A 23438-nucleotide genomic window follows, 5' to 3' on the forward strand; every position below is an offset into this window, starting at 1 on the left:
AAAGTTTGGAATCAGAGAGTTTCATGCTGAATATAGTAAAACTATAAAGTATCGGCGATCACTAGCTTGAGCTAATGCAAGTGACCCTAGTACGTAGTACAATACCGGACAACTCGCAGCAAAGGCGGTAAAGTTCTGATCGCTATTCTTAGGTATTTTCCATAATGTAAAAACACATTTCCTAGGAAATGTATGCTGTTATTACATTATGGTGGGAGGTCACTACCCAGACTGGTTTCAGCCTTTTTTTGAGGCTTCATCAGTGAGTAACTAGACCAAATTAATACCAAAGTGTATAGCAAAAAGAACTTATGTACGCTGCTATACGAGTTTCTAAACAGGTGCAACCATTAAGTTACTTAAATTACTTAATGTTACTTAAATAATGTTTATATCACCGAAATGAAGCTTATTAGCTCTTTATATTTAAGTAACATAAATAAAATTATTTTTATATACACAATAATCATCATCAGTTTCCTGATAAATACCCCGAAGAGGTGTTCAGGTTTCTTCCTATTAAGTTTACATTATTATTATTTTTCTATCCACAATTTTCCTCAAAATTAGTCTATCACTTGTAAGCACTCCGATATTGTCATATCTAATATTTCGTCCTTCTAAGGCAGTTCTGACTGAATCAGCCCACCTAGACATTTTCCTCTGGGTTTTTCCAGAGGAAAAGGTCTAGGTGGACTGGTATCAAACATCTGTTTTGCTAACCTTTCCTCATCCATTCTATTTAAGGGGCCACATACCACCACAGATTACCTTTGCTGACACTTTCTTGCATGCTAATGTCAAGTTCCTTTCTAATATCTTCATTTTTAATATGATTCTGCCATTGATTCACTCCCCTATTTTTTCTCCGAACTCTCATATCTCTGGTCTTTAGTCTTGGATCAAGTGCTTTATTTCTAACCAAGCTCTCAGATCCATAACTTAAAACTGGTTTGAACATGGTCATTCATACTGCTAGTTTAGTGTTTTGGCTAATTTCTCTCTTATTCCATATAAATTTATTCAGCTGGCTATCCACCATACCAGCTTTGCTTATTCTGTTGTCTATTTCCAGATTTAACTTGCCACATTCACTAAAAAACTGTGCATAAAGAATTGAAATATTTTACTTGTTCTATAGGATCTCCAATCACTATGCAGTTGAAGTTTTCTATGTTCTTGCCTATTTTCAGAGTTTTGGTCTTTCTATTGCTGATTTTCATGCCAAATTTGTTACTGCTGTTATTCAATTTAGTTAGAGAATCCTGGCGACTTGCACTAGATGTGTTTGAGTTCAATATCACTGCATAAAGCAAAGAGCTAAGTTTGACATCTCCAATTCTAATATCAGTCCTACTGACACTTTCTTTCATAATTTCATCCATACTGATGATAAATAAGAGTGCAGATAATCCGCATCCTTGTCCTGCCCCTGATTTTACATCAAATTATCTTCTTCTTCTTATATTTCCTTCAATTCTAAATGCTGACTTACAATTTAATATTGTTCTGTATAATGTTCCATTCACCCCATATAATTGTAGTGTTTTGAAAAGCTTCCTCTGGACAAGGTGTCCAGATTTCTCAACAATTTTTCTTTCCAGTGATTTCTCCACTATCATGAAATTTTCTATTTGACCTGAACCCTGCTTCTTCTCCATGTTTATCTTCCAATGTCTTTCTCAACCTCTTTTAGTATGCTTGCATAAATATTACCTGGAACAATCAGTAGATAAATTCTTCTGTTATTCTCACATTCAGCTTTATTCCCTTTTTTATAGATAGGTACTTGAGAGCTCTACACCAATCATTAGGAATTCGATCTTCTGTCCATGCCATCTGAATTAAGCATTTCTGGTCAAATATCATTCTACTCCAGCTGTCTTTCTGCATTTCAAGTTTTTGACAGCGTTTTCTTTCTCAAGAATTGATATGTACTGCTATTGGCATTCCTCCTGAAAATTTTCTAGTATGGTTCTGTCACTGCTTGGTTCATTTAACAGTCTTTCAAAGTAGTTACTCCAGACATTTAGGATACCCTTATCTTTGGTTTCATGTCATCTTTATCATTTTTGATTTCTTTCATGATTCTCTTTCCCCCATTTGTAAGTTTTTCAATTACTTTAAGAATGTTTTCGATATTTATTTATTTTTAACTTCTCGATATTTATTTTCTATATTCTTACTGAAGTCTTCCCATGATTTTTGTTTAGCTATTTTTTGCAAATAACTTAGCTCTCTTACATTTTTCTCTGTATTCTTTTAGGACATATGCCAAATTATTTGCTAGGAACTTTGATATTCTTTCTTCTTTTCCAGAATTCCTTCTTTATATTCTTGTGTCCACCACAGTGTTCTTATTTTCTATCCTTGCACCACATACCTCTCTAGATGAATCATTCAATGTTTTTCTTTTAGAATTTCCCACTGAGACTCCAAGGTTTGGTTCTTGTTTTCAAACTGTTGGAAATTTTCATCAGTAATGTTTTGCATAGTTGAGTCTTCAGGTACCTGAAAAAGCTTTTCAAATTTAATTATTTTTAAAACTTTCTTACAGACTGTTCAATTGTGATATCCATTTTTATCCTGCTTAGACTAACTACTGGTAACTTCCAATTTCAAACCCTCTGTACACTCAACGATGACATTGTCAACGAGGCTTTTCTTATTTCTTGTGTCTTCTCTCCATGTGAACTTGTGCACATCTTTATGTTGAATCATGTTGTTAATGATTAGTCTGTGTCCTGAGCAGAAGTCCAGCAAAAATAGCTACCCCATTATTATTAGCTTTTTTCTTTATTCCAAATTTTCTCAAAATGTTCCTATATGTGTAGTGAGATTCATTTGCTGCTCTGCTGTTCAGGTCTCCAAGAAGGACTACTTTTTTTCATTTTCTTTTGTCAGTAGCCTGTTATAATGACTCAAAAAAACTCCTCCACTTTATCTTTAGAAGAACCTTCTGTGGTACCATAGCCACAAATAAATATCATTGTCCATTTCCTCATTTTAAAGTTTACCTGCATAACTCTGCTTGAAACTGCTTTCCAATCAAGAAGTTTATTTTCATGTTCTGCGTTGTATGCTATGCTACTCCTTCCTTTCATTGATCATTATTGCCTGAAAGTAGCATCCTGAAAATATACATAATAAGTATTGTACAGTTGGCCCTTAAACAATGTAGGGGTTAGGGGCAACGACCATCCCCACACAGTCAAAAATCTGTATAACTTGAATTTCCAAAAATTTAACTACTGTTGATAGAAGCGTTACCGATAACATAAGCAATCGATTAACACATATTTTTATGTTATATCTATTGTATACCATATTCTTACAATAAAGTAAACTAGAGAAAAGAAAATGTTATTGAGAAAATCACAATAAGTAGTGCAAACACATTTACAGTACTTTACTGTATTTATTGATACCATATGTTTACTTTGGGGGTGCTTAAGGATCAAAGCTGTATAACTGAGAGGAGACCTCCACATAGCCTTTAAAGGAATGCGGAGAACCGACCAGGGCTTCTGACCTAATGTCCAATCCTCACCTTCTCGTGGTGCAAGATGATTTGGATAGATTGGAGGTCTGGGCTAAGGTGAATTGATGTCAATTTAATGTGGCAAAATGCAAGGTTATGCATTTTGGGGTGAAAAGATTAGCAGCAGATTACTACATTGGAGGAACTGTACTCCAGGAAATTGATGAGGGACGAGATTTAGGAGTGTTGGTGGATAAGGAGTTGAAGTTTAGGGGGCACATTGCAAAAGTGGCCAAATCAGCTCATCAAATCACTTGGTTGCTGAAGAATACGTTGACAAGCAGAGACAAGCAGGTTATTGTTCCTCTGTATCGAGCCTTGATAAGACCTCATCTCAACTACTGTGCCCAGATTTGGTCACCTAGGTTTCTTCTTGATGGGAAGGAGGTGGAGAGGATCCAGAGGCGAGTGACCAAAATGATAGCAGGTCTGTGGAATGAACCTTATGAGAACAGGTTGATGATTTGTGGGTTGAAAAAATTAGTTGATAGGCAGAGGAGGGGAGATATGATTGAGACATTCAAATTACTGAAGGGTTTCTATAAAATTAATTCAGAAGATATTTTTGAGAACAGGCCTGGTTGTGGGAGGACTAGTGGACATCCATGGAAACTGGGCAAAAGTGTGGTTAGTAAAGGTGTTAGAGCTGGGTTCTTTACTTTTAGAGTAGTGAATGAGTGGAATGCGCTCCCTGAGTCTGTGGTGGATGCTGTGACAGTGAATGAGTTTAAGGCGAGGTATGATAGATACTGTATGAATGTCAAATAGTTGTGATGAATATGATTTGGGGGCCTCCCTCGATGAGTCTAATGACTCCCTGGAGTTGCTCATAATAATAGTAATAGTAATCTTTATTTGAGTTGTAAGTCAGCAGTTAGAATTGAAAGAAGTACAGGAATATGGTTTCATGTGAAATCTGGTGTCATACAAGGATATGCATTATCCCCCTCTCTTATTCATTATCTATGTGGATCACATTATGATGGAAAGTGGTATCTCAGCTCTTTGCTTTATGCGGATGATGTTATACTTCTAAATAAATCTGCCACAAGTGTGCAAGTCCCTGACTAATCGAATAACTGTTGTAATAGATATGGTAAGAAGGCCAGCATTAAAAAGACAAAGTCGATGAAAATAGGCAGAAACATTGAAAATATCAACTGCGTTGTGAATGGAGAACTTATAGAACAAGTAAAACATTTCAGCTACTTAGGCACATTTTTAGTGTGGATGTTATATTAAATATGGAAATAGACAACAGAATCAACAAAGCTGGTATGTTAGGAAGTCAGCTGAATAAATTTATATGGAATATGAGAGAAATTAGCCAAAACACTAAATTAGCTCTATTCAAGAGTGTTTAAACCAATTTTAACTTATTGATCTGAGAGCTGGGTTAGAAGTAAAACACTTGACCATAGATTAGAGACTGCAGATATGAACGTCCTGAGAAAGATTCGAGGCATGAATAGGTGGCATCAATGGCAATATCATATTAAAAACGAGGATATTTGGAAAGAACTTGATATTGTCAGCATCCAGGAATGCATTAGCAGAACTAATCTCAGGTGGTATTGTCACTTGAGAGGAAAGATTAGCAAAACAAGTGTTCTTTTGCAGGAAAAAGACCCAGAGGAAGACCAAGATATAGGTGAATTGATACAGTAAAAAGTGCCTTAGAAGACAGAAATATAAGACCTGATAATATTGGAGTCTTGATATTTATGACTGATTTTGAAGAAAATCGTAGATAGGAAGTTAATAATGATGGAAATTTTTCATGTAGTACTGTCATATCCTGTACACTCCTGAGGGTATATATCAGGAATTTGATGATGATGATGATGATGATAATTATCAAGATTCTTAGAGTTAATAGTGAACAGAACAGAAATATCTCAAAAGAAATCACAAGAAATAATGGAAATAGCATAAAAGAAATTGTGGAAAACAGAACTTTGGAAATTTCTAGAAATAGTACAAAAGAAAACACAAGAAATAAAATAAATCATGGTAAACAAAACAAAGTGATACATCGAAGTCATTACAAGTCTGAGAAATGGTTTCTGGAATCAGCAGCAGCTTTAAAACATTATATCAATCTCAACAAGTATGGCTTTATCAATTTACAAAAATTTCAGGTGACAGTCATTTTAAGATTGAATTAATACTTGGCAATTGCTCTCCCTATATTTAAGAATAGATTTTTGGCATTATGATTCTAGTTCTTTGTGTTTTCCATTACAAGTTTTAAATACTCTACTATTAACTAATTGTTGCTTTTACTTACTGTGATGAACTATTTGCTCTCTGAAAATGCTGGGTAAAAAACAGCAAAATATCAGCATATAAGTAAAATGTTGTATTATTTATTTTCTTATTAAAGTCTTGTGTTATGAATTAAATTGTGAGAAACTAACACATAAGCCATTCTACTTGTTTCCTCTGATTGTGCCATGCGCTGATTAGATTAAAATTCATGATGGATCCCAAGTCAATGCTTCTGCCAAAGAGAGTACCCTGTGATGTTTGTTGAACCATATCCGTTATAAAGTGATAAGAATTGCAACTGAAGCATTTTGGATGATCTAGTGATCATTGATATAATGATAATTATATCATCAATTATACGTTATCTGATCAAAAGTATCCGGACACCCATCTGCAATTCGTAAACTGACGTCTAGATGTCACTGTGACCTCACTTACCAGTATAAAAGGAGGCACAGAGGTGTGTGTGTTGTTCAGATAAGAAGCACAAGCAGAATGGGTAGATCAAAGGAGCTCAGCGACTTCGAACATGGACTAGTTGGTTGCCACATCAGCAAGAAATCTGTCAGAGACATTTTAACCTTCCTCAAGTTTGCCCAAGTCAACAGTTCATGACGTGATTGTGAAGTGGAAACATGAAGGCACAACCACAACAAAACCATGGTTGGGTAGGCCACGTTTAATGACAGACAGGGACCGTCAAGCTTTGAAGAAGGTGGTTCGTGGAAATTGCCACATATCGAGTGAAACAATCACTGGGATTTCTGCAGTGCTACTAACTGTCCAGCCAGCACCATGACTGTGCATCAAGAGTTAAGAGGAATGGGATTCCATGGTCAAGCAGCTGCCCATAAGCCAAACATTTCTCCTCTGAATGCTAAGCACTGCCTGTAGTGATGTAAAGAGCGATGCCACTGGACTGTGGACAACTGGAAACGTAATTTGGAGTGATGAATCACGCTTTACCCTGTGGCAGTCCAATTGGAGGGTCTGGGCGTGGCGAATACCTCGAGAACAATTCCTGCAAGCGTGTGTAGTGCCAACAATGAAATTTGGAGGAGGTGGCGTTACAGTTTGGGAGTGTTTTTCATGGAATGGGCTTGGCTCTCTCGTAACACTACACAGAAATCTAAATGCAGAAGGGTACAAGGACATTTTGACCCATTGCATACTGTCTAAGGTGGAAGATCAATTCGGCAATGACTATTGTCTATATCAGCGTGAGAATGCTACCTGGCATAAAGCAAGGTCTGCGTGGGAATGGTTTGTGGACAATAACATTCCAGAAATGGACTGGCCGGCCCAGAGCCCTGACTGTTCATCAGCTCATGATATGGATCACTGGCATCAGCTCTTCAGGAAGAATGGGCTGTCATTCCTCCAGAGACGTTCTGACACCTTTTAGAAAGTCTCCCAGGAAGAGTTAGAGCTGTCATAGAAGCAAAGGGTGGACCCATCCCATATTAATGTCCATTGCTGGAAAGTGTGTCACAGGGAAAATCTGATTACAGTTTTGAGTAGGTGTCTTGATACTTTGATCAGATTACACTGTCTGGGAGTGTAATATCTGCTCAGATCCCGCTAGAATATAACTTCACTGCTGAGATGCATGTTGTAGAGCAGGAGTGTCAATTCAATTTCATGTGTGTTATTTGCTGATCTTGTACTAATGTCTGATCATTAAGAAATGCAACATCATGATTTTTCATTTCTAGGAACAGTTTTATGTCTAAAAGTGAAAAAAGTTTTTTAGAACCTTATGACAAGATAACCAATGAATCTCGGTGTAATAAGATAGCCCTTCAAATTCACTCTCCAAGTCTTTTTAAGAAATTGTGCAAACTGGCAGTGATTGAGGCCTCTGGATCGGATGAAGTTCACAGTATTTGTCACAGCCTTGAGTATGCTGCTCATTTCCAACACTTTGGAGCACAGGACCTGCTGATGAATAATGCAGTGGAAAGATTGCAGTCTGGATACATTTCCATTAACTTTGCTGCAAGTCTTGGTACGAAACCTTTATTTTTGCTTGTCATTGCTAGAGCACCATGGCTATGAGCCTGTTTCGAGGAAGTTGGTATTTTTCCAAAATGCCCCATGTTACCCAACTACATGAATGGGAATCATTGCCAAGAACTCTTCAGTAATATTCATATTGTCATTACAAGTTCGAAGAAACAGAGCAACTTGAGCCACGTCGTGAATATTGAAACTTTTGTCAAGTGCAATTGAAGAGCATTGTACATTTGCAATTATTTCTTGCAATCATGCAGGTTATTCTTTTGATCACAGTATGTCTGGACAAATAAATATCGCAAAATACTTGCACATTATTGGGATAGACATTTTCGGCTGCTTTTATCATACACTCCTTAACCAAGGAACTGTAACTAAAAGGTTGGGAATGTTTTGCCAATAAATAGCTGATTTTATAACTGGTACTCACTGCTGATTCATTTTCTTTCATAATTTTTAAAAATACTTGTTGACTTTGAAGTGAATTCTTCATACTTTTTAATTTTTCTTCTCTCAGTTTACCCTCAAAGCATGAATGTTGTTCTTAGTGAATTTTATCGTAGTGACTTTTTATATTCTTTGGTGACACCAATTGTTTTGTTACAGATAATGCACACAAAATTGTGTGCATTATCTGTAACAAATTATGCCCATTGTTTCAGTGCAGAAGTAATTAAATTCCCATTTTTCTTGGAATTTTCTCCCCTCATCAGCAATTTTTTTTTTTCTTGTTGTCTTAGAAAGAGACATTGTATTTATATAATTACTTTCATTATTAAAACTAAATTTATTGAATAAAAATGCACAAAACTGTAGACCAGTGCACAATATTATTGCAAATAAAAAAATTATATTTACTAAAATAAAGAGTCAAAAGGCTTCAGTTTGGCGATGAAAAATTTATAAAAATCAAGTGGATATTAGATCCAACATTATTTCAAAGCCAAATGTAGAACCTATGCAAGTTTCATAAAAATAAGTTGACCAGAGAACTTATAGGAATACGCCCACTTGCATTTATGAATCACCCTAGTGCAGATCACTTGAAAAAAAATAATAAAAAAGGGATTCCCCCACAGCTATATTATGTTGCTCTTGTTGTTAGATCATGTTTCGCTCACTGACATGTGCTTCAGAGATTGCTGATTGATTGTTGCAGGCAATTATAAACTCGCGCAACCTGGATTCACATGGGTGCGTATGCTATGCAGCTGCTAGCCAATTGAATTCAATTTTTTCAGTGTGCTACTCGCAGCGTGCTATAAATTAACAATGGAGGCATAAATATAGTTTACAATTGTTTAAGATAGGATCTAACATTGAAATTGCAATATAAATTTTTATTATTCCAATTATGTTAAAGCAGATATAAAAAACAACCATCCCCCTTTTTTTTTCCTTTTTTTGTATCTTTCCTTGAGGCGTTGCAGACTGCTAGTTTGACACCCCTGTATAGAGTTTTACCTAAATTACATTAGATTGCAGTATTACCAAATGTGCATTGTATATACAGATTTACTGAGCTCCATACAGGCAGTGAAGTTTAAAGCTGAAAAAACATCTGGGGATGTCTCACATCCAACATGTTCTCTCTCGTTTATAGAAGCTACATTTAGACATGCATGTATGATACTTAATCCTATCAAGCCATGCTGGGATTAAGGAAAATGAGGCTTTAGACACTGCATCTAGATCAATTTTTTTCTCAAATTTTTACCATCTATCCATTCCCTACTCCAATATACAATATAAGAAAGATATACAATATAAGACAGAAACTCTAATCGTATAGCAATCCTCATGGAATAGAGAGAGAGAGAGAGAGAGAGAGACCACCAACAGGTGTGATCAAATTAAGCCTGAAATCAAACTGTGGCTGTTTAGTCTACATAAGCACGTAAATAGGAAGTTGTTCTTGCCCAGATCTGCATAGGTCATAATACCACACATACTCCTCCTTGTTGTGGGAGGGTGATGACATGGCTATGTATTAGTTTTGTAGTACTAACTGTCATTCACGTTTTAATGTATGGCTCTTGTTTCATTGATTAACAGTCACTATTTTAGTCATTTGCATAATCTATCTGTGTCCTACACACTCAGGCAGGTTTTTATCAGATTCAAGTGCTTTTTCCTTTTTACATTTTTACAAAGTGTTAATGTTTATCATCTTGTATAGACTATGTATATATATTATATACAAAAATTTTATTAATTGGACTTAGTTTATATAATTTTTTGGCTCTTGTTTCATTGATTAACAGTCACTATTTTAGTCATTTGCATAATCTATCTGTGTCCTACACACTCAGGCAGGTTTTTATCAGATTCAAGTGCTTTTTCCTTTTTACATTTTTACAAAGTGTTAATGTTTATCATCTTGTATAGACTATGTATATATATTATATACAAAAATTTTATTAATTGGACTTAGTTTATATAATTTTTTAACACCTGATTTTTTTAATATTTTTATTTATTTATTTTTTTTTTATGAATTTCTTTACACTCGCTCATTGTTACCAATTTATTATTATTATTAGAACATTTGACCTCCATGGAGTTGGAGGCTCATCGTGGGAGGTACTCACTATTGCATACAATGCTGATCCAACCGCATCTTAAACTGATTCAGTGTGCCCACATCCACAACACACTCAGGCAATGCATTCCACTCGCCAACCACCCTCCATGCAAAGAACCTGCTTCTCACTCCTTTGCTCACACCCTCCTTTACAGTTTCCAGCAATAGCTTCTTGTTGTACTCCCCCTCTCCCATTCTATGAAAAATCTCTTCCATGTGTACCCGATAACAACCCCTGACCAGCTTATGTCTCAATCATACCCCCCTTCCTCCAATTCACGAGGCTCTGCAGCACTTACATTCTCTCAATCTGTCCCCATACTCGTATTCCAAAGACCACTGACTACCTTTGTGAATTTTCTCTATACCCTTTCCAACATATCCTTGACACCATGAAAACCCAGCGACTAAATCTGTGCACAATAATCCATATGAGGCCTGATCAAGGCCTTATACAATGGAATCATAACCTCTCTATTTCTCTGTGTCAGGGTGCTCTGCATCATTGCCATTATTTGATGTGATGTCTTCTGTTTTTATGTATTAACTAAGTATTTCTTACCTTTTATTGCCATTTATTTGTGCAGTAGGATCTTAGCTGTCCTTGATTCATTATACACTAAACTAAACAATTCTACAAACAGAGCAGACCACATACAATTTACAAACATAATACACAGATCTCATAGCCTTAGTTGCTTCAGCCATAATTCCTAATAAACACTAAAAACTCCATGATTCAGTAGTTGAAATGTCTAATGTATCATTTTTATTTTACTTGTTTTATATAGCATTGTTCTGGCAAGCAATTCGGCCATTAAAATTTTAGCCATTCATTGCATATTTTATTCTTCTATTATCTGGCAATTTGGCATTCATATAATTTGTACTTAACTGAGTATTTTATTTTATTTTCTGTGTAAATATGTCATTTTATAATGTCATTATCATTGCCACTAAAATTTCAATATGAAAGTTCCATTAATTATTAAGCATGTTTTTCTCTGAATCAACTATAGAGAGAGAGAGATATGCTTTATATTTGCTTATCTATCTATGGACTTTTAAATTATCATTATATATACAGTGACATCTCACTAATCCAAACCTCTTTAGTCCGAACCCTCCAGTAATCCGAACTGTGGTTTGAAAGAAAAAAAGTTTTATTTATTACGTATTATTATTTTGTGTATTATATTTTTATTTAATAATTATTTATTTTATTATTATTACAGTACAGTATCGTATTTTGATTTATTGTGTGTTCACGTTTGCTTTTTTATACTCTATTGTTGGCATGAATCGCAAATACACACAAACAGGAAATTCAAAATGTGCATAATTTGGTTAAAAATACAAATCCAGATGTTGTAGTTTCACACAGATGTTACAAAATGGATTACAGGCAGAACCTAAAGTGAATTCGGAATCAAATCAGATGCTGAAATTATAAATATGATGCTGCAGAATGAATTAGAAGACGATGATGAAGAACTTGAAGAAAAAAAAGTAAAACATGAAGAGGCAGCTGACAGTTTTAATATGTGTATAGAATGTGCTAAGCAGAATGATACGCCATTCCACAAAATTTTATTGCTAATGCAACTCCGAGAAGAAGCATTTGAAGAAAGTTTAGCTTCCTAGAAGCAAAAGAAAATCAACTGCTTTTTTACAAAGAAATAAAAAAACTTTCTTTGTGTTATTTTGTGAAACTGTTTTTGGTGTCGTGTACAAGGAAGTGATATTTTTTACATAAATTAAGCTACAAACTGAACTATGAAATTTTATTAAATCGGAATCCTCAACAATTCAGGTACATAGAAATTAATTTTTTTTCTGAAATTAAGTTGTGTACTGTATTATTTGTTTTACATTACAGTACAATAGCTTTTTTTTCTAATCAGCTACTTCATTTATTTACAGAATTAAAGATGTACCATTAAAATCTGATTATTTTTGTCTTAAACACTAGTTGTCTCTTGATGGGAAATTAGCTAATCCAAACGAGCACGGTTTTTATTAGTTCGGATTAGCGAGGTACCGCTGTGTGTGTATGTATGTATATATAGATTATATATATATATATATATATATATATATGTTAATGATACCGAGTAATTTTATAAACTTAGTTTTAATATTTTTTCCCAAGTAAGCAAACAAGCAGGTAAATCAAGTTTGCGCCTGAAGTATTTTCAGGTGTGAGACAACTCGTAGTAAAGGTGGAGTAAGCTTTAATAACTTTCCTTGGTATCTTCCATAATGCAAAGTACATCTCCATGCAGACATGTATGAAGGGCAAGGCCACTACCTAGATCAGTTTCGACCTTTATGGAGGTCTCGTCAGTGGGATCCAGACCCTGAGATGCCAAGGTTGAAATAATGCAGCGCTTATAAATTTTACCTATACAAGTTGCCACAAGGTGCTTTGACCTTATTAAATAAAAATTTTAGGATGAGAGAAAGATGTAGAAAGTTTTTTACCTTGGGTACACTATACGTTAGATACCAAGCAATTTTATCAGACCTGAAAATACTTCAGGCTCAAACTTGACTTACCTGCTTGTTTGCCTACTTGGAAAAAAGGATTAAAACTAAGTTTATAAAATTTCTTGGTATCTTTAATGTATAGTATACCCCAGGTAAAAAACTTTCTACATCTTTCTCTCATCCTAAGATTTTTATTTTAATAAGGTCAAAGCATCTTGTGGCAACTTGTATAGGTAAAATTTATAAGCTCTGCATTACTTCAACTTTGGCATCTCAGGGTCTGGCTCTCACTGGCGAGACCTCAATAAAAGTCGAAACCGGTCTGGGTAGTGGGTGGTCCTTCCCTTAATGCATAGCATCATACATGTCTGCAAGGAGATGTGCTTTGCATTATGGGAGATACTAAGGAAAGTGATCAGAGCTTACTCCACCTTTACCACGAGTTGCCTCAGACCTGAAAATACTCCAGGCTCAAACTTGACTTACCTGCTTGTTTGCTTACTTGGGAAAAAGGAAAAACCAAGTTTATAAAATTGATAGGTATCTTTAACGTATAGTATACCCAAGGTATAAAACGTTCTACACACACACACACACACACACACACACACACACACACACACACACACATATATATATATATATATATATATATATATCAGAAACAAAGGGGTAGAGTTTGTTACCTTAGTCAATATGTTGTGACCTCAGATTGTAGGAATTAGTGAGACCTAGCTATCAGCATCAGGCCTATTAACTGGTGTCAAGTGTCATGGGTACAGTATTTTTAGGAAGGATAGAGTGAATAGGAGAGGAGGAGGCTTGCTGCTAATGATATTGGATGACTTAAATCCAGTTAGAGTTGAGACCTATGAATGTAGTAATACTACTAACAATATTTCATGTGGCAGTGAGTTTGAAGCCATCTGGTGTGAGGTAGAATCTAACAAGACAAATTACACAGTGGGGTGTTGTTACAGACCTGGTGGATCGGTTGCTGGTGATGAAGAAATGCATCACCAAATAGAAAAGGGGAGCACGAAAAGAGTAATCATAATGGGAGACTTTAATTATCCAAATATTGATTGGGTAGCAGTAGAATCTCATGACAAGAATGAAAATGCATTTATTGAGGTGTTGGGAGACAACTTCCTCAAGCAACATGTGACAGAAAGAACTCGATGACAAAGAGTGCTAGATTTGTTTATAGTGTCAGAGGGCATTTCAATTAAAGACGTAACTATTCTGCCTCCAGTGACTAAGTGGGAAGTGACTAAGTTTATGAATGTTCCATTCAGAAAAGGTTATATGTTAAACTACAAAGCAGGAAATTATGACCAACTGAGGAGTATACTGAGTTCAGTGGAATAGCATCGGTTGCTGGATGGAAAGGATATCGACAGTGCATGGGAAGCATTTAAACAATACTTAAATGATGCGATATCGCAATGTGTCCCGAGAGTTCGAAGAATAAATAGAGTAGGAGTCAAATGGATATGTAATCTTATCAAGCAAGAGATTCGTAAGAAAAGGATGATGTGGAAGGAATACCGTTTACATAAGGATGATGTCCATTATGAATGTTATAAGCAGCAGGCTAGAATAGTCACAACTGTTGTATGGACAGTTGATTATGAAAAGTAACTGGCTCTGTGTGCTAAAGAACCCACAAGAATTCTATCGATATGCTGCAAGTAAAAGAAAGAATGGATAGGAAAGAATAACTCTTCTAAATCCAGATGGCATGAGAGTTACTGATGCAGAGAAGGTTGTTCAGTTAATGAGTGCCCATTTCATTAAAAGCTATCAACCTGGTGAATGCAACATTGAGCTCACTGTTATCTCTTCATTAGATGAAGAAACGCAGGTGTCTGAGGATGAAGTATTAGAGCTGTTGCACAAACTGAATAAGAATTCAGCAATAGGGACTGATGGAATATCAGCACGTGTGCTAAAAGAGTGTTCAGGTGAATTGATCATTCCTTTGACGAGGATGTTTAATATGAGTCTCAGAATAAGGAAGATACCGCAGAAATGGAAAGGAATGAATGGTAATTCCATTGCATAAGGGTGGTGCAAAGACCGATGTATCAAACTGTTGGCCAATTAGTATCTCAGGAATGGTGGTGAAGATTTTGGAAAAATTAGTTAGGGCCTGCATTCAAAAATGGTTTGACAGTGAATCTCTACTTTGCAATGAACAACATGAGTTTACTAAGGAAAGATCATGTTTTAGCAACTTGCTCACATTCTATAACAATGTTACTATTGAACTAGACAAGGGAAATGGATACACCATGATACTTTTGGATTTTGCTAAGGCTTTTCCCAGAATACAACATGACAGACTGCTGCATAAATTGGAGAAAATGGGTTTGGGTTATACAATATTAGCATGGATAAGAGGATGGCTGACTGACAAATATCAAAAAGTGGTATACGGGGGATCTGAGTGTTTAAGGTAACAAGTGGTGTACCACGAGGATCAGTGCTTGGTCCACTGTTATTCAATCTGTACATGAATGATATTGGGAAGAATTTGACAAGTGACATACAGTTATTTGCTGATAATGCAAAGCTAGGTAGGGTAATCAGGAATGCTGCTGATATGCATTCTTTGCAGAATTATTTGAATAGGCTGGAATTGTGGGCATGGGAAAATGGGTGTCAGTTCAATGTCAGTAAATGTAAAGTCATTTACTTCGGCATGATTACATATCCAATGTCATATTATATTGGTGGGATTAGGCTAGAAGAAACTGATGGGGCTAGAGATCTTGGAGTGTTAATAAATAGGAAGTTGAATTTTAGGGTCCATGTGGCAAAGATTACAAATACATGGTGTTTCAAAAAGAATGTCCCGATTTGAAAATTGTATATCTCTGCAACTACGAACCAAAAATGAATGCGACTTGTACCATGTGAACTGTTTGCCCAGAGTTTGATATGACGACCGCTAGATGCCACTACTAGTGCCTAAATAGCTGCTATGTTTAGTTAATGAGAAAATGGCATCTAGTCAACAGAAAGCATTTTGTGTTCTCGAATTTAGCAAGACTGAGTCTGTGATTATGGTGCAGCGTGCATTTAGACGACGTTACGGAATTGATCCACCACTGGACAAAAACATTCGTCGTTGGTATCGACAATTTCAAGAAACAGGGTGTTTATGTAAGGGAAAGAGTCCTGGACGACCATGCACCTCATAGGAGAATGTGCAACGAATTCAAGAGGCTTTTCAGCGAAGCCTGCGCAACTCCACTCTTTGTGCTAGCCGAGAACTTACCATCCCTCATGTAACTGTTTAGCGTGTGTTACGATAACATTTGCTTATGAAGCCATACAGATTGCAACTGGTGCAAGCTCTTCATGTAGGTGACAAAAAAAAAAGAACAGATTTTTGTGCTAATCTGTTAGAGGACATAGAGGACGACACCTTCCTACAAAGGTTGATTTTTAGTGATGAAGCAACCTTTCATCTAAGACAGTGGGTCGCCAAAGGGGTCAATATGACATTGTTAGGGGCCGATTGGGGGTCGACAGAAAAATATAAAACATTGTATGGGTAATATTTAATTCAATTAACTTGGATTAATTACCTCCATGACAAAAGACATGGAGGTAATGACAATGACAATGTAATGACAATGCAATTAAGAGTGAATTGTGGGATCAGTACCTCCATCATTCAGGTCCATGAATTGGACCTGTAAGATGGAGTAAGGTCATGAAAATAGTTACTGAGGCCAATCAAGTAGGCCAAAATGACGTATTTACCAATAAATGGATGTTGGTGGTTCCTGCCAGCTGGTGCAGTGGGAGCGAGATTGCAACACGTGTGTGGTTCTTATTTACTGATACTTACAAGTATTCGATCCCAGTCTCATTTTTGTGCATCGACATACAAGTGAGCATTAATGTTCTAAAATTCATCAACATACATATTATAATTAAATCGTTATTCATTCACGAACTAAACTTCTCTATGTTGAAGAGTTGAGCAGTGCTGGTAGTAATACCAGTGATATTACTAGTAATAGTAGTAGTAATAGTAATATAATAATATATACTATATTATACATACAATAAACACTGTAACTATAAAATAAACAATCTAAAAACTCACATAAGCATCTTTTTTTGCTTGTCCTATTATAATTACATAATAGTAAAATATAGGGGATCGATAAAAAGTTAAGAAACTCTTGAAGGGGTCAACGGGCAAATAACTTTGGCGACCACTGATCTAAGAGGTAAAGTTTTGTGCCACAATGTTAAGCATATGGGACTTGAGAATCCACATGAAATTGTATAACATGAACGTGATTTCACCAAAACTTAATGTTTTTTTGTGCGGTTTCTGTTAGAAAGGTTTATGGCTTTTTCTTTTTTGAGGAAAACACTGTTATGTGAAACTCCTATCTTGAAATGCTGCAGGACTGGCTACTTCCACAGCTGAATGAAGAATCTGAAGATTACATTTTTCAGCAAGATGGAGCACTGCCACATTGGAACTTCCAAGTTTGTCGGTTTCTAAACGAAACATTGCCTCAGCTTTGGATTGGACGCATGGGACCCCACGACTTGGCACTACACTCTTTGCCTCCAAGATCTCCATACATCACACCTTGTGACTTCTTTTTATGAGGATACATAAAAAACTGTGTTTATGTTCCTCCATTACCCGCTGACTTGGATGAGCTCAGAAGCAGAATGACGGCTTCAGTAAATTCTGTGAGAGAAGACACTCTCAGATGTGTTCGGGATGAATTCAGCTATCGGCTTGATGTTGTCCGTGCAGCAGGTGGATGGCACATTGAGCATTTGTAATTGTGGTGAGCGAAACTTTAGGCCTTACTTCGTACTTGGTAATTTATTTTGTAACTGTAGCACATTTTCATTATTAAATATAATTATTTGAAATCAGGTCATTCTTTTTGAAACACCCTGTACAACTCAAAAGATAATTGCAATGCTGAAACAAACGTTCACATGTAAAGATAAGGATGTTATTTTGTCTCTTTACAAGGCCTTGATAAGACCTCACTTGGACTATTGTGCACAGGTCTGGTCTCGTGGTTTCCGTTGTGATTCTGATATATTGGAGAGAGAGTACAAAGGTGAGTGTTAAATGCTGATTATGAAGACCGATTGAGAATTTGTAGACTGCAGACACTAGTAAACAGGAGAAAGAGGGGTGATATGATTGAGACTTACAAACTGTTGAATGGGTCATACAGGATTTCAATTAATGGGATTTTTTGATTTATGGAGGGTGGGGAAAGGATGAGAGGGCATCCTTGGAAGCTGAGAATGAATGCTACCAAAAAGGGTGTAAGGGCTAGATTTTTCTCTCAGAGGTGTGTGATTGGAATTGATTGCCATTGGATGTTGTGAGTGTTGGATGTTCTGAGTGTAAGCAGTGTGAATGAATTCAAGAATAAGAATCATAGCTGGTTTGTGTAGTATGTAGCCTCCCTCGATGAGTCTCTGACTCCCTGGAGGTCTCTCTTAATAATAATAATTATATATATATATATATTTTTTTTTTTTTACCTTAGTGGACTTCTTCCTACTGCTGTTTTCTTGCTGCCAGTTGGCTGTTTTTAAGATTGAAACTGGTCCACTTGCAGAAATGTATGAGGGTGGTAGCAATAAAGAAATTGTGTATGATAAAGAAAGCACCACACCTCACCCTAATCCCATTCCTGATTTTGTGACTTCAACAAGGTAAGTAACTTTAGATTAATAATGGAAACTATTCGTGTGTGCGTCCATTCATTCACTATGTGCAATCGCACACACACATGCACAACATACATACATGGAATTTCAATAATCCCCCCCCCTCCCGTTTATGCATCCCACAGGCATTTTAGAACCCTGTATGTTTAATTGCAAAATAACAGTTATTTGTCTTACCAAGCATTCAAGGCAAAAACTTAATATACATGATGTTATAAATGTATTTTACCTTTGAAATGGGAAAGTGATACATACCCTCATTTAAAACCCAGAGTAAAGTTATATGTGTATATATACAAGGGGAGGGGGAGCTGGAAAGTTCTGATAAACATCTAGAACAAAAATGATATGGTTTCTGTAACAAGGGAAAGACTTTTCTCAGAGGATTGCAAGTGATGCAGCAATGTTGTAACAAGCGTGTAACACTTCGTGGGGAATGTGTGTGTAACATGGCTCTATCTAAGTTTCTTCATGGTGATTATCAGAACTTTCCAGATTCCCCTCATATATATATATATATGTATATGTGTGTGTGTATATATATATATATATATATATATATATATATATATATTTTTTTTTTTTTTTTTTTTTTTTTTTTTTTTTTCAGAAAATAACATCTATGACTATATAGCTGAATGATAAAATAGAAAATGACTAATTTATTTTTAAAGGTACTAGTAGTTTAATCTTTCTATAAGATTTAATTAGGGCTGCATTACATGGAATTGAAAAAATCAGAAAACATTAAATGAGTACATCAACTATAGTTTTAAAATTATCAATTTATTGCTCACATTTGAATGAATACTCGGGTGAGCTGCATTGTTGTTGTTCTCATGCATGAGGGCATGATCTTAAGATACACATAGCTAAATATATATATAATATATCAAGTACCTTTTTTGTGGTGGTATGCAATGGGACCACCTAACCTTCACCAGAACTACAGATATACAGATTGGCCTATAATCTGAAGCCACAGCCTTATCACCACCATTATGCAGTAGAACAATTTTACCTTCTTTCTACTACCTTGGTTCCAAGACTGTTTTTAAACAAGCATGAAAATGCCATTGCAAATTCCCTGAAACATTCCCATAAGATACGTGGTAATATGTCATAAAATCCTATCACATTATTGACGTCAAGGTTATTTGTTTCCTCAGCTCACTCACAATTAAGCTAACTTCTCCTATTGGAAGTTTATTTTGCACTTGGTTAGACTATAATAAATTTAGTTTAATCCTTTATCTAAGTGTAAGCAAACAAAGTTTGCACCTGAAAATATCTCAAGAATGTGTTCTGCAGCAGTTACCATTCTACAATTTTCATTTATTAACATCCTGTTACTGTGATGATTCTTACTTCTATTTGCCTCATATCTAAAAAACTAGGGTTTTTCTTCACTTGATTTGCAATTTCTACTCATACTATACCTTTGTTTTCCTTACTAACTGAGTCACTCTCCTTGCTTGTTCTTTAAACTCTTCATGAAACTGATTATTTCCATTCTTCATCTTGTACTACCTCCAAAGTACCTTCTTCTTCCAGATTTCATGCTTAAACTCTCCCTCATTCATCCATTTTACACCTTCCTTATTCAGCCTTTTGCCCTTCGGAATATATTTAGACATTGATGCTATTATGTATTTCTTTGTCAGTTCCCAAGCAGCATTTATTCTCTTACCGCTGAATTCCGCATTCCATGCTATAGTCCCAAGCTGTCTCCTAGGCTGTCATAATCACCAGCCTTGTACTCTCACATATATCCTTTCCTCACAGAAATCCACATATGGCTACCCACAACCCAGGTGATCACTTCGTGATTATTCTCACCAACTGGAGGAAAGTGTGAAACCCGATTCACAATTACATTCTCTGATGATATGATAAGATCTAAAACACATGCCCTCCTTTACATGCTACCTGAGATTGTTATCAATCAAGAGCTCAAGAAATTCATTTTCCTCATTCCCAGATGCTATTTCTTCATTCCAATCTATACTGCCATAATTAAAATTGCCCATAATAATTTCCCTTCCTTTGTTCACTAATCTAAGTTGTTTACACATTTCTTCATCACCACCCTCCACATTCCCTGGCATATATAGCAACATCCAAACTAAATATGTTTTCCTTTCAACCTCTATGCTACACCACACTGCCTCATAACCAGTGCCACTATTTCCCTCTTTCATGTCTACCTTATGTGGACTTAATTCCCCTGCTATCATCAGCAACACTCCCTCTCCCTTCTTGTCCTTTTTATCCTTTCGATAAATACTATATTATTCCATTACTATTTGCATTAGAATATCATCTTCATTCAACCATGATTTGCTATTTCAATGATTTTGGAATGAATAAACTCAATCAGTGAAACCATTTCATCTTCCTTATTTCTGATAATTCTGGCATTTGTAAATGAAAACAGCAGTTCATTTTTAGATCTATAACCAGTCCTGCCCAATCCACTGGTTTATTGTGATTTCCCCACCACATCTGTCCTTGCCCAATCACCTTTATTACCACTTAGCACATATATCCGATTGAGTGTCTACTTTCCCACCCACATCACAATGTATGTACTCCATCTCCATACACACATTCACTGCTACTTTCAACATCCACTCTCCTTATTCCGTGCCTTTCTATCCACCTAGGCTCCCACTGTTTCTCTGTTCCTCTTGCTTTCCCGTTCTGTCTTCTTCTCTCACACTACTATTGTTTCCATTGCCAAGCACTCCTGTCTCTTCAATACTACTCTCCTGCTCTTTCACTTCATCTCTTGAATGCAGCACACTGTACTTCCATTTAGCAACACTTTTTCCAATACATTCATCCCAGAGTCGTTTAAATGCAACCTGTCATACCAGTATAATTCCATTCTCCTCTCAAACACATGCCATACATCCACAAACTGTACTCCCTTCTCCTCACACAGTTCTGCTAGCATACCATTCATGATTCCAGCTCTCCATCTCAACTCATCATTGTCGTACCTTGAAAACATACTGACAACCTTTCTCACTACACTGTTTTCTTTCACTCTTCTCAATGACCTCCTGATATTCGTCCTTCATGCTCCTTACGTCTGCTTAAATCATTTGTCCCCACGACCACCACCAGTTCTCTTGCTCGTTTCCTCCTCATGTACAATACCTGAATTATCCTGTTCATTCTCCCTCTTGGATAGCAGATCTTGTGGATTCTCCCATTATCTAATTCTCTAACTATGCTATCTCCATACACTGGTATCCTGGGTCACTCATCACCTGTTTTACCCTTTTTTCTTTCATTCTTTTCTTTTGCCCAATTTCATTAGTTTCCACTAGATGTCTCATATCACTCTGCATATTCCTCATTTCATTTTTCATTTTCAACAACTGTTTCATCAAATCTTGCAGTCTGACAGTTTCAATCTCTGTCGCTCCTGTTGTCTTGCAACTTCTCGTTCTGCCGCACTCTACTTCCTTTTTCTCATTCATAGTTTCTTTTGCTAACTCTCGCTATCACTAACTTTTGTTTCTACATTGTTATTTTTGCTAAATTTCTCATATTTTCTTTCATTCTTTCACTCTCTCAGTTTCACTAGCTTTTGTTTCATTTACACATCTTTTATCTTTTCATCCTCTTTCACATTCATTGCCTCATGGTCTAATAATATATCACACTTCCTACAAATCCATGCCTTCCATCATCTTCTGTCCATTCTCTCTACAAACACATCCCTTACTCTCCGCCATGTATACATGTTACACTGACAACATCAAATCAATTTCGAAAAATCTCTTTCGTTAATGCCACTTGATTTTTGCGCCGCTCATCTAGTTGCGCCAGTTGAAGACCACATGGTTTGACCTTGTAAGTACAGCCATTATGTTCTGTTTAATAAATAAAAAAATGTAACAATTTAATAAATCATTCCCAAAATCACGCATACACACTGTGTTGGCTCTACCTAGCTAACTGTTCCATTTATGTTGGTTATTTATTTTTATCTTTAGCTGTTTAATTTCCGTTATACTTGGTTAGTTGTTGATTGATGCTATCTGAATATAAAGAAATTTATATTATACTGCACTACCCTATATTCAGATTAGTGTAAATAATATAGAGGAATTAATCATCAACTAAAGTTATATTATCACTTTATCTTCAGGCCGAGGTTATTACTAGTATCTAAGGCTTCTGCAAAGGTCCGAATAATTTTATGAGCGGTACAATGAAAGAAAATCAGGCAAACACTAAGTTTAACTCGACAAAAGAAAACATTTAATGTGGAAAAGTACAATATATACATTTAAGTATAACTATCTGCAAAAGGTTATCCAATTAAAATATTATAAGAATTCACATTCATACATTAATAACTTCTCTATTAGGTTTGAGGATCATGACTAATGTTAACAATTGTTAATTCACAAAGCATTAGTATTTCTCTGACATATTTCTCTCTATCCAATTGGATGAATCATATCATAAATATATTAGCTCAGTTTAAAGTATTCAGAATAATTACAATCCATAAATTATCAAACATTCATTTATCAGTTCTTTATGTTCAATCAATCAAGTTGGAAATAGTTCTTAAAAGATCGACCTTCCAAATGTTACAATAATTAATCTTATGACAGGCTACACTATAATCTTTCTTAGTCTGCTAACATGTAATAGAACAACACGAGACTTATTATTTCGAGGGGAAAGTACTTTAGTACATCTAACATCCGACCATTAATCGACATAACACCACAGCTAAGGTCAAAATATATCCAATGGAGTTAA

General features: G+C 35.7%; 1 protein-coding gene across 3 annotated transcripts in view; it reads left to right on the top strand.

Moving 5' to 3' along the window:
- Positions 1–23438, top strand: part of Piezo (piezo type mechanosensitive ion channel component) — a 1325935-nt gene that overhangs the window by 576564 nt on the left and 725933 nt on the right. For all 3 annotated transcript variants that reach the window (XM_090398322.1, XM_090398324.1, XM_090398323.1), the window contains one exon: positions 18464–18632. In XM_090398322.1, the coding sequence (XP_090254448.1) occupies positions 18464–18632 (169 nt within the window). The remainder of the gene's footprint in view (positions 1–18463; positions 18633–23438) is intronic.

This window comes from Typopeltis vanoorti, chromosome 9 (assembly GCF_054136105.1).
Source record: "Typopeltis vanoorti isolate ZY-2024b chromosome 9, IOZ_Tvanoo_1.0, whole genome shotgun sequence".
NCBI lineage: Eukaryota > Metazoa > Arthropoda > Arachnida > Uropygi > Thelyphonidae > Typopeltis > Typopeltis vanoorti.